Consider the following 11,850-nt stretch of genomic DNA (forward strand, 5'->3'; position numbering starts at 1 on the left):
ATTAAGGCTAGTTACACTACTGGAGAACCGTTTGCGATAACATAAAGCAGCACTTATTCGTACATACTCTTTGCTATCGACGCTCGATAAATCCGTCGTGACGAAGGTGAAACAGCTCGCAGTCGCAAATACTATGCCTGTAAAAATGTCTTGGCCGATTGTGATAGGAGTTTTACATCCGAATATTGGAGGATGGGCTGGCGCTTACTTTACTAGAAAAAGCGTAAAAACTTGGTACGAGGTAATTAAACCGATTTTTTTCGAATCACCTGAATTCCGAGATCTGCAACGTAAAATTCATATATTGTTATAACCCGATATTCTCATTGTTTCACTGTTTATCAAACTATGAAACAGGTATAAATGTACAATCAGTCTTGAATAACGAATTGCTTTTTCTGCCGTTTCATAATTCGCGTGTTCCACTTCGCTAGGAGTATAGTTACGCTCGATTATGACATTGAGTAATGCGAGATACGCGAATAATTTTTTTCTTTTTTCGAACAGTCTCAATCAAACAATGATTTAACGTTACGACTATTGTTGGCGATTATTCTGAAAAAATAACAATCATTACTAGAAGAAACTTGATTGATTTCAATTTTTACCAACCAATACTTGCATGTATCCTTCTACATGTATCTATATTTTTCCAGCAGACGACGCTCGCGCGTGAACACTCGCACACCGCTAGACCACGTATACGTACGCGAGGATTGCAAGGGTCCGGGATTCCACTTCTAATTTCTCGATAATGCAAAGACGGGGCTTTTTAGTAGTCAAAATCGCTAGATGAAAAATCAATCTAGGCTGCTGTTTGCCTTAAAAGTTCTTCTTTTACGTTTCCGAGCAATGGTTTTGCAATATTTGGCTGCACGTTGCCCGTCAAATGGCGCTGCAGTCACGCCGGCGTACTAGCCTCTCCAACGGGCAACATGCAGCCGAATATTGCAAAACCATTGCTCGGAAACGTAAAAGAAGGACTTTTGAGGCAAACAGCGCCCTAGATTGATCTTTCATCTAGCGATTTTGATTACTAAAAAACCCCGTCTTTGCATTATCGAGAAATCAGAAGTGGAATCCCGGATCCTTGCAATCCTCGCGTACGTATACGTGGTCTAACGGTGTGTGAGTGTTCAGATTACACGATTGCATTTAAAATGATAAGGTATCTACGATATTTCTTGTGAAGATTTCTGAATTCTTTTTATCTGAACAAGACTTTGAAGAAACCATGTTGGACTCCACCAAACTGGATGTTTGCACCAGCATGGACGTCTCTGTATTGTACAATGGGCTACTCTTCCTATTTAGTATGGAGGGATGGTGGGGGTTTTGAAAAAGCAGCCGTACCGCTTTCTATCTATGGAACAAATTTGTTGCTAAACTGGGCTTGGACTCCAATATACTTTGGACTGCACAACGTGCAATGGGTATTCGAAAAAATAATAACTAGACTGTGGATCTTTGTGCAAAATAAAAATGTTTTGCATTGATTGCGAGCAGCGGGAATAAAATAAAAATTGTTGCTACACTAGAAACAACGTCACAATACTGTTAAATTTTTCTACTCTATTACTGTCTTACAATTCACCCAACCAATTTCTTCGCAAATGCATAGATCCGCAGTCTAATAATAAATAACTGTGAACTCCTAATTTTATCTTCTTTCTAATAACTCGCATCTCTCGTATTTGCAGGCCTTGTACGAGATTGTTCTATTATGGGGAAGCACCGCAGCCTTAGGCGTTTCCTTCTACCAAGTGAACAAAGTTGCCGGCTGTTTGATCATTCCTTATTTTGCTTGGACTTCTTTCGCTACGGCGTTAAACTATGTGATTTACAGAGATAATAAACCAGAAGTAGAAGCCGTCACAGACGAGAAATCAAAATAAGTCCGAGCAACGTATTCGTAGGAAAACTCACCAGTCCACGATATAACTTTTGTTAAAATAATATTTCATAGTTTTGCTTTTTATAATGATTGAACCACTGTTATTTAAGAAGATAATATGTGCCTTGCATTGAACATAAAATGCTGTTAGTATACATATTTTTATTATTTGATATGAAATAAAGGTTAGTTAATCAACCATACGTACATTACAATATATATATTTATATATACATATATATATATAATATATTTATGTATTACGTATATGTATAATATATATATGTATATATATGATATATATGTATTATATAATATATACATTACATATATAATTATAATTCATCATCCGCGTCATTAATAAAATCATATAAAGAAACCTGTAAAGAATCACTTTCGTACTCTTCCATGGGGTAATCTACCCTATTCTGTGTTGATCTAACAAACCTCACTATATTACGCTTAAATCTTAGTTTTGCTTCTTTTTCTACAATGTCATCTCTGTAGTATGATCAATGAATTAACATCTTTTATACAGAATAGGGCAGAATATCTTACACAAGAGAGATATCGAATACGATGCGGGTTTGGGCGGGTCGCTGTATCCTGCTGCCATGTTTCATAAGCGCTATGTAGGATCTGTTGCGTAAATGTAACCTTGCTGCTGAAGTACGTACAAGCGTTTTTCCACAGCATCTTTGTCTGAGAAACGAATAGAATAAATTAAAATTCTTTCAATGTTTCCACTAACGAAACGGTAACGCGTGTACAACGAAAATTTGTATTACATTTAATAAGGAGAGCTCTATCTTGACTGTGACTGACATGCTGTGATAAAGAATGTAGCAATATCTGTGCCGTATGATACCGCTGGAAACATTCCGCGGGGTTACCAAATAGTTCATCCAACGCTGCCGACTGACACTGTGAAAGAATACAAAAATAAATGTCGATACACCAGCCTGCGGCACTTCACGATAATAACACTGTCCAACAACTTTCAACTTTTTTTATGTTTCCTAATTACTGTTAGGTGGTTCTTATAGAGTTTTTCGTGCTGATTCCGAATCTGTCCTTCATTTTTCTCCTAGACGCACAGTTTTTGAAAAACATGACTTTGAAAAAATACATGTTTTTCAACTTTACACAAATATTGTGATGTTATTATAAAAGATATTGAATCGTTCTTTACAGCAAAAGATTCTGTAGACTTTCCCAAATACAGTGATATTAAATATTAATGCATTATGATTGTTTAAACATGTTTATAGAATCATTAAAGTCGCAGAGACACCACTTTTGCACCAATTTTTGAGGATATTTTTCAATTTATCTCAAAAAATAAGGGTTCAGCGGGAAATCGAACTACATACACTACGCGATAAAGCAGACTTTTATCTTGAGTAACCACCTTTTCAAGTTTGGAGCGCCGAAGTTTTTTTCGAACCAAAAAGCAAAATATCTTCGCCCGACGTGAGTTGCCACCAGTGGCGCTCACCTCTATAATAATCACCCAACAGTAATTGTGGAACAAATTTGGTGTTGGACAGTGTAATCTGCGGATGTTTATACAATTTTCAATTTTTGTAGACGAATTTGAAGAAAGTGGAATAAAATGAAATCTTATTTTCAGTGGTAGTAGCCTTTGCAGATGTGAAATAAATGGAAATTGTACTAAATTCTGTCGAATTTGATATTCTAGCATTTTTTGAAAATTTTCGGAAGCCATAAATGCATAAAGATCCGCAGTATAATAATCACGTTAGCAATAATAATATTTACCATTTGTATAGCATGATTATAAAGGATTTTGTCAGCTGTAGCTCCTGTCTGATGAAGGAGTCCAGCGCTGTTCAGCTGTTTGCATTCCGCGAGACACGATCTGAATTTTTCGTTCATTGTGTTCACAACTGAAATGCATTCGCGTTCGAGTAATGTTGACTTTTTTAAGTGCGCAACTAATCGTAAGAAAAATGAACGTGTGATTACCGTCTTTAACGCTGGCAGTCGGTTGTAACCTGCCAGCTTTGAGTTGTTGTGTCGCAAGACTTAATCCAGAACTGAGCCATTGAAGAGCACGAACAAGTAGAATGACTTGTTCGGCCCTTCTTCTTGTCGCTGCGTTGCTTGCTTGCTCGATAGCACCGAGAGGTGCACCCAACGGACCTGCTCTCGTTCTCGCTACCTCGCACACACATTCGCACAACGCAACAACAAAGTTTAACTTCGCTAATATCTCGCTGTGTTCTCGTTCCAAGAGCGTTTCCTCCGGAAGCTCGGGAGCGATGAACGTCAGCGGATGATCATCCTTTATCGTTGAATTGATGTCTGGTAGAAGGTTTTGGAAACTACCTGCCTCTGAATTTGTCATATATAATATAATAATATTAGAAAAGTTCAGTGCACACTGGAGGGCTATCAAATAGAAATAAAATACCAGATATTTCAGGAAGAGTAACAGCTCTTGTACCAAAAGGAATAACGGGTGAATGCCTCAACGTGTTGTTATTATCCTGAAATGCTCTCGATGTAGGTGAACCTAACCCTGCCAACGGCCCTGTTAGTAGTGGCGAGGATGCACTGTTGTTTCCAGTTGAACGTCTCAACGGTGATGTTCCACTGGAAGCATGCGAGTACCTCGCAACAGGACTGACGTGCCATGTGTTTGGCGGTGGGGGTGTCTCGCTTAATCTGAAAATAATCACGATAAAATCACGTTTCAAACGGCATAAACAAATGAATGCGTGCTAAAAAAATTGTTTGCGCACCTTCTGCTGGGTGGTGTACCAATAACAAATTGAACACTGGGTGGACTGAGAGAGCCGATATCAGGAGCATGACTCCTATGCGAATCCACGCTACGTTTCATACTGATTGGTTGAGAGCGTGGAACGACGCTGCTCCCAGATCTTGTGTTGGTAGAAGGAGATGACGGCTGAGCTATACTTCTCTGAGACGGCACGGGAATGGGTTCCGAAATGGGTAAGAAGCAGGGCCTCGGTGGACTTACCGCTTCCCTACTTGTTTGCTTGACATACCTGGTCAAACGATAATCAAATAATATCACGGATGTAATTCGACAAAAATTTACGACTTTATAGAATAAGAAGAAATTTACTTACTTAACTTGTTGCGTATTAGGATTATTGTCTGTGTCGCTGCTGAGATCACTTGGTACGAGCACATAGTCATCTTCAGGACTGGAACACGGACTTGTTGTCTCTGGTTCTGATCTTGTTACGGCTGCTGCTCCTTCTTGGATCACCAATGTTCCTGGTGTTGCGGGAAGCTCCGTAGGAACTGGACTCGGGCTTTCTCTGGCACCCTGAAGGAAAGCATGTCCAAAGAATTCGTCGAAAGGTATACGATCCCTAGCGTTACGTCTCAAGAGACCCATTAAAAGATCTGACAATTCAGGCGAGGTTCCAGGTGGAATCCTAAAATAATACGTTAGTAACTACACGAATAGCAGAGACTTTTACCATACATAAAAGTATATTTTAGTTGTTATGACGTACTTAGGTCCAAGATTTGCATTCTTTTCATAAAACAATTTCAAAGCTTGAGGCGTATGAGCTTGGAACGGCGCTTTCCCAGTAAGACATTGAAAGACAATTGTTCCTAAGGACCAAAGATCTGCTTTCGCATCGTACTGAAGCGACATTATAACTTCAGGAGCCATATACATCGGTGACCCGCATAACGTTGCAGCCATTACGCCGTCTTGTAAAAACCTAGCAAAACCAAAATCCGCTGAAACATAGAAATTTAGATTTTACAAATTGTAACATTCGCAATTCGAATGTAAATCGATCGAACTGTACCTTACCGATCTTTAAAGTTATTTGATGTGGCTGTGGACACGCTTTACCACAATTGTGACTGAGCAAAATGTTTTGAGGCTTCAGATCCCTGTGGACTACACCTTTGGCATGCAGTGCTTTCATCGCACCTGCTAATTGCTTTAGAAACACTCTGATAGTGTCCTCGGAGAGAGTGCCTTTTGCTAATAAATATAATAAATTTGAAATAACACAATAAACATGGCATGTACTTTGGCTAGTAGAAGGTATTGCTGCACATACCACTTAAATAGTCTGCTAAATCTCCTCCGTTACAATATTCCATAACCAGGAAGACATAATGATTAGACTCCTAAATAATTTGTGATTATATTAGAACGCAGAGATATCATTATACATATAATCCATATAAATAGATAAAAAGAATAATCGACATTCGATAGTAATGTATCCTACTAACCTTACAGTCCAATAATGCAACAACATTTTCATGATGCAATTCTGTTAGTTCCTGTAACGTAATGTATTAGTCAACAACAAAACAATGATTTCATATTAAAGCAGGAGAACTTTTATCTCGTGGGTTTTAAACGATTAATTTGTGAAAACTTGAAATACGGATTACGTTTATGCGATAAACCCTTTTAGTTGACATACATTAAAATGAATTATACAGAGCGCAATTCTTTTATATAGCTGAACTCGAATGAAAACAATAAATATAGCGCAAGCATGGTTTCGTTTCTATTTGAAATAATAAAAAATCAAATTGAAAAGCTCAGTAACATGCTCGGAAGAAACTAAACCACAGTATCGATGTACCTTTAAAATCTTGATCTCTTTTCCAAGAAGATTCTGTGACTTTGCTAGACTCTTCTTGGTAATACTTTTGATTGCCACTACAAAATTTGGTTTCTGTAAAAAACAAAAGACCCGTTAATCGTTCGGCGACGTCGTAATCCTTCGAACAATTTCTATCGACGATCACGTTTTCAGATGAAGTTAAATATCAAAAGACTCACTTTACGATGTCTACCTCTGAAGACTACGGCGAATGCGCCGTGGCCTATCAGATCTTTCGTGTTGTACTCGTAGTCGCCGACGATTTCCATTCTTGATCCTGATTACTCGGCGATCGAGAAGGTTTCACCGATCTTTATTAACCGAATTCAATCGTTTACAAACATAAAAGGACTGGCAAAGAAGATGCATCGCCTGTGGAAAGATCGATACGCGTTGTGAGAAAAGTCGCGGCCCGTGTCCCGTGTGATGTGCTCTCTCATGTGCTGTCTGCTCAGACACAGTCTCTTCGTTTCTCTTCGCTTCTCTCCTTTTCGATGTCTTCGACCGAGAAAACTATATCGGTCTACATTTTGTTCGCCCTTGTAAAATCACATTAATCATCGACCCGTATCACTACACTGACAACAAGAGGTATGCTGGAAAATACAAAACACGACGGAGCACCCACTGTGTCGTACACGTACAATTGCCGTCGCAAAATGTCAGACGATCGCGCATAGAGGTCGTGCTAACACGGCTACACTGACAGGCACGTGACTATCGCGTTCTAGGCCCGAGTTTCCATAAATTCATATGTATATAAATAAATACACAAGGAAAATCTCTTGTCTTTATTTCTAATACGGTGCGTACTGTTGAATCGCACACCATCATTCATATATTTTCGTTAAAAAATTATTCAAATACATTTTTTTATTAATAGAATTTATTTCAAGCGGATCAGTGGACAGCGGATGCGTTTATGTAAAATAAAAATTTTCTACCTAAATCGCAACAAATTGAAGTGGAATTTCAATTGTAGTTTCTTTACACAAATTTCACAGTATAATTCTATTAACTTTACCGTAGAACTTAAATTGAAAGAATTCTCAGAAGTTATTGAAAAAAAAGTATGAGTGCTTCGATTATAAAAATCCCTCTAAAGAGGGCTATAAATTTGAAATGTGCAGCCCTGCAAGATCTAAAATATAACTATAATACAGTCAGCTGAGAACCGAAGAAGAAGCCAGAAGAAGCGCATATCATGCACGCGTAAATGCATATCACTTACGCAAAGAAAAATAGTCCAATGTTATCATCAAATTGTATTTAGGCATCCACTACTTCGTAAACGTGATTATAATGAATCCATATATATACGTTTCAACGGCTTCTCAATCGATTTCAAAACGCTACGTTGAGATTTCAATAAGATATCACAAAGTATAAATCAATCCATTTATACACTTTTTTCAAATTAAGATAACACGATCTTATTTCATATATATATATATATATTGTCTTTGCATTACCAGAATACTCTCTGGCAATTTTTAGTATATCTCGACGATAACACTTCGTTTGATTACGGTTACATAATAAAATTAATTTAAACTTTCATCGATGAACAATCAAATCATCGCAATAAAAAAATAATATTTGTATTTTTTTCTTACATGTGTGTGATTCACGTAAGGCCAGGGAATTGGTTATTATCAGTGATCATTCTTTAGGCGCGAAATTTAAATTCTACGCTATGCGTGCGCCAGTGTTCCATTTATTTTGCTGACAGCGCGCCATCTAAAAATTCTAAGATTCGTAAATCGAATACTATTTAAATATCAAATGTACGACGATAACTATATTGTTTACCGTAAATATTACCGTACAACGTTATAATTAAAAATTTTCTAACAGGTTTATGTATGTATTTCATATCGAAGCAGTTGTAATTTATTTAAATACATAACCTCAGAAGTGGTTATGCGTTTCTTATTGAAGCTATAAGGAATTGTGGTGTGACGAGTTCAATTTGTACATTCACCACAATTCACCATGGAGGTGTGAGTAAACCTTGCTTTTTGTTCGCAATTATTCTATAAATTGCATGTTTGTTAAAGTTTCCAGTATGAAAAACAAAAAATATCTTTTTTCAGACTCAAGGAATGCTCGGCGTACTTAAGCAACTACGAAGTTCTGGATATGTTGCAAAATATAAAGGCAAACAAGAAACAAAAAATGAAACAAAATCAATTGGCAACTATAACTTACCAAACTATACGATATTTAGAAGAAACCTCTTGTAAAAGACAGTCTCCCGAGAAGATAAAAGATTTCCTTAAAGCTGTAGAATCTTTCAAGTTGACAAAATGCGAAAAGTTAACTCTTTTAAACGTATGCCCCAAAACACCCCTTGAAATTCAACTGGTATTATATGTTTCATTAAATTACTATCAATACAACACGCAAAGAGTAGTTATACACATGTATATATAATATTATAGATCGTGGAAGACAGCGAAGATCGCTTGTCCGACGAGGAAGTAGAATCTTTACTTCAAGTGATAGCGAATTACCTAGGCGAAGAAGAGCAAATCGAGAAAGATGGGTAACACTGTTGAACTATTTTATCTTCATAAGTTTTTTAAAAATATTTTATATATGTAGTATGTACATTTTATTCATAATAAACATGGAAATAGTATAATATTAAATACAATTGTGCATGTTAAGATTTTTAATTGATCCATTATCTCTTTTGATCGCCAAGGTCGTCTATAGAGTCTTCGTCGATCTAAAAGTACATTAAAAATTATCAACTGCACAATAATGAATAATAATCGAGTTTTTACCTGTGGCCACTTTTCTGGAATCACCTCGAACAGGTCATCTTTCACATCTCCCTGTATGACTATTTCGTCGTCTCCTGTTACGCTGGATCCACACGCGAATTTACTACCAAAAAACTTTGCAGCTACTTTCAAATCAATGTCTGAAAATGAAAAGTAAAATTATAATACGGTAATAGAAAAGGATATATTAGAAACGTTTCTATCTATTACCGAAAGTACTAAGTCCAGTTACAACAGTGACAGATTTCTTCTTTCCTCTAGGTGCTCTAGATACGGTCACTAACTTAGGAACATCTTCTTTCTTCTTAGTCTTGAGCATGCCTTTGCCACCGCGTTTCTGTCTTTTCTTTTCATCTTCACCTCCTCCCGCTTCGGTGGTATTGTCTTCGACTAGATAGTAAAATTGGTTGATAGAAGAGAAGTTACAGGAGATCGCTTTTGCATATAATTATTATAATTACCTAGCTTTACTTTCTCGAATTCTGTCGGCAAATTTCTTTCCAGCCATTGCTTGCATTTTTCGTATTCTGGATAATATTCGCAATACTGTGGCACAAAGACAGGGTTGGAGTTTGAAAAATATTTAAATATTATTGGCGTGTCATGCGATATAAACTGCGACTACCTATAGACCAGGAAAATTTTACCTCGATGGGAAGAGAACAGTTCCCACAGTATTGTACTTGAATCGGATAAGTGACATTAGGATCTGGTCCTAAGCGTAAGTCTGGTTGTTCTCCTGCCGACATTCTTAGACGCTTAACCTGACTCTAAAACTGAAAAACGTCTCGGTTAAGTGAACGTAAATATTTCTTGAATTCGTCCGATGTATTCTTAGGTTTATTTGAAATATTTGAACATTACTGCATTACATATATGAAAATATGCAGTACGGACTGTTACCTATTCAAATGTATAGCACATAAGGTTAGGAATTCGTTATCTACTTATTTAGTAATTTTATATCGTTGTACCTGGTTCCGTACCACAGCCACCACCATTGCGAACGATTACTACCAACACAGCCTACTCTAGTACTAGCCGTGTTGAACAACGTGGCAACACCGCTTGTGTGGGGATCGGGAGTCCTATTTTCAATATTGGGAGTCTTCTGTGGTCTTCTGTTTGGGAGCATTTGGGAGTAATGGCACGTTACTTTTTTTTATCTTCAAAATTATTTATTATATATATTTTTGCAAATTTTAATATTCTATTTTTCTGTTTATATGAAAAGATTATTTTTTCTAAAAAAATAATATCTATTACGTTTTTCTTTCAGAGTACTATCATAATTGCCCTTACATTTGGGAACACAAATGAAACTTGTGAAAAGAACTATGTAAACCAAATTTTCCAAAGTTCTGTATGTATGTAATAAATGTAATTTTGTAAAAATTTATATATGATGCTATTAAAATGTTATTAATACTAAATTGAAATATATCGAAAGAACAATATATTCTATTAAATAAATGTACTACACACAAAGATAAAAAAGACACTTTGTTAATAAATAAAACTATTACATTCGAAAAATAAGCGGGAAAATGAGAGGCCGGTAGAGGAGATTGGGAGTCTGATAGGGTGGGTTGGGTTAGGTATATTGATATGTAGATATACAGGGTGTCCCAAAATTTCAGTTACACGGGATATCTCTTTATCCATCGTATTTAGAAAAAAATACCTCCAATGAAATTTGTATGGTTTTCAAAGCTCTATAGAAAGGTGCATTTGTTTATATTTTATTTGACGTGTTGAAGGTCATTTTAAGGCCAAGTTCACTTTTTTAAATGTGAACATGATTTTTTATTACACCAACTTATTCTATGAGAAAAAACAAGTAAGTTTTACTGGAAATGTTTTTTAATTCGACAACAACTTTTTAAGTTATTCAATAATAAAGTCATAAGAAGTGCATATAGTCTAATGGCGTCAAATCAGTAGAGCGTGCTGGCCTATTAGGCACTTCTTCTGGTGTCTTTATCATTCAATAACTTAAAAAGTCGTTGTCGAATTAAAAAACGTTTCCAATAAAACTTACTTGTTTTTTCTCATAGAATAAGTTGGTGTAATAAAACAATTACGTTACCTTCAACACGTTAAATAAAATATAAAAAATGCACCATTCTATAGAGCTTTGAAAACCATACAAATTTTATTGGAGGTATTTTTTTCTAAATACGATGGATAAAGAGATATCCCGTGTAACTGAAATTTTGGGACACCCTGTATATCTAGATTCTCTCTCTTTCACACTCTCTCTCTCTCTCTCTCTCTCTCTCTCTCTCTCGCGGTGTTGCCATTTTTACCTTCAGCACAGCTAGTACTAGAGTAGGCTGTGCTACCAATCGAAGGAACGAGTTCGATAAGGTTCAACTTCAAAATGGAAAGTATTGGCGTGTTCCACCGGTAACAGCGAATAAGAGGTACAGTTAAGAAAATTAGGGGTAGATCACGTGACGGTGGGGACCAATCAACGTGGTCGATTCGATAAGCCGCATAGACGAGAGACCAATCG

General features: G+C 36.5%; 4 protein-coding genes across 9 annotated transcripts; 2 read left to right on the plus strand and 2 right to left on the minus strand.

Annotated features, from left to right (window-relative positions):
- Nucleotides 1-5: 5 nt before the first annotated feature.
- Nucleotides 6-2,097, plus strand: Tspo (Translocator protein). The gene is made up of 3 exons (XM_076422779.1): nt 6-241; nt 1,221-1,433; nt 1,701-2,097. Exons 1-3 carry the CDS (start codon nt 134-136, stop codon nt 1,893-1,895), a joined length of 516 nt encoding a protein of 171 aa, XP_076278894.1. The 5' UTR covers nt 6-133; the 3' UTR covers nt 1,896-2,097.
- Nucleotides 2,098-2,185: 88 nt separating this feature from the next.
- On the minus strand, nt 2,186-7,213 carry Atg1 (serine/threonine-protein kinase unc-51-like protein Atg1). Its single transcript, XM_076422399.1, has 13 exons — nt 6,720-7,213; nt 6,520-6,612; nt 6,158-6,208; nt 5,980-6,049; nt 5,724-5,900; nt 5,413-5,647; nt 5,017-5,331; nt 4,663-4,932; nt 4,332-4,585; nt 3,884-4,252; nt 3,677-3,804; nt 2,683-2,818; nt 2,186-2,596 (listed from the first exon to the last, which is right to left on the minus strand). Exons 1-13 carry the CDS (start codon nt 6,807-6,809, stop codon nt 2,523-2,525), a joined length of 2,262 nt encoding a protein of 753 aa, XP_076278514.1. The 5' UTR covers nt 6,810-7,213; the 3' UTR covers nt 2,186-2,522.
- A 958-nt stretch (nt 7,214-8,171) lies between these two features.
- On the plus strand, nt 8,172-9,199 carry Crcp (CGRP receptor component). Of its 4 annotated transcripts, none has more exons than XM_076422807.1 (4): nt 8,172-8,327; nt 8,398-8,543; nt 8,637-8,907; nt 8,985-9,199. In XM_076422807.1, exons 2-4 carry the CDS (start codon nt 8,536-8,538, stop codon nt 9,090-9,092), a joined length of 387 nt encoding a protein of 128 aa, XP_076278922.1. In that variant the 5' UTR covers nt 8,172-8,327; nt 8,398-8,535; the 3' UTR covers nt 9,093-9,199. The 4 variants fall into 4 exon arrangements, with proteins under 4 accessions (XP_076278922.1, XP_076278940.1, XP_076278913.1 ...); XM_076422825.1 differs by having other exon boundaries at nt 8,213-8,327; nt 8,427-8,543; XM_076422816.1 differs by having other exon boundaries at nt 8,243-8,327; nt 8,424-8,543.
- Denr (density-regulated protein) lies at nt 9,117-10,433 on the minus strand. Of its 3 annotated transcripts, none has more exons than XM_076422766.1 (6): nt 10,307-10,433; nt 9,980-10,108; nt 9,794-9,878; nt 9,543-9,722; nt 9,333-9,472; nt 9,117-9,274 (listed from the first exon to the last, which is right to left on the minus strand). In XM_076422766.1, exons 2-6 carry the CDS (start codon nt 10,079-10,081, stop codon nt 9,230-9,232), a joined length of 552 nt encoding a protein of 183 aa, XP_076278881.1. In that variant the 5' UTR covers nt 10,082-10,108; nt 10,307-10,433; the 3' UTR covers nt 9,117-9,229. The 3 variants fall into 3 exon arrangements, with proteins under 3 accessions (XP_076278881.1, XP_076278872.1, XP_076278861.1); XM_076422757.1 differs by having other exon boundaries at nt 10,236-10,347; XM_076422746.1 differs by lacking the exon at nt 10,307-10,433 and having other exon boundaries at nt 9,980-10,183.
- Between the last annotated feature and the right edge of the window lie 1,417 nt (nt 10,434-11,850).

Source organism: Lasioglossum baleicum, chromosome 1 (genome assembly GCF_051020765.1).
Source record: "Lasioglossum baleicum chromosome 1, iyLasBale1, whole genome shotgun sequence".
NCBI classification, from domain to species: Eukaryota; Metazoa; Arthropoda; class Insecta; order Hymenoptera; family Halictidae; genus Lasioglossum; species Lasioglossum baleicum.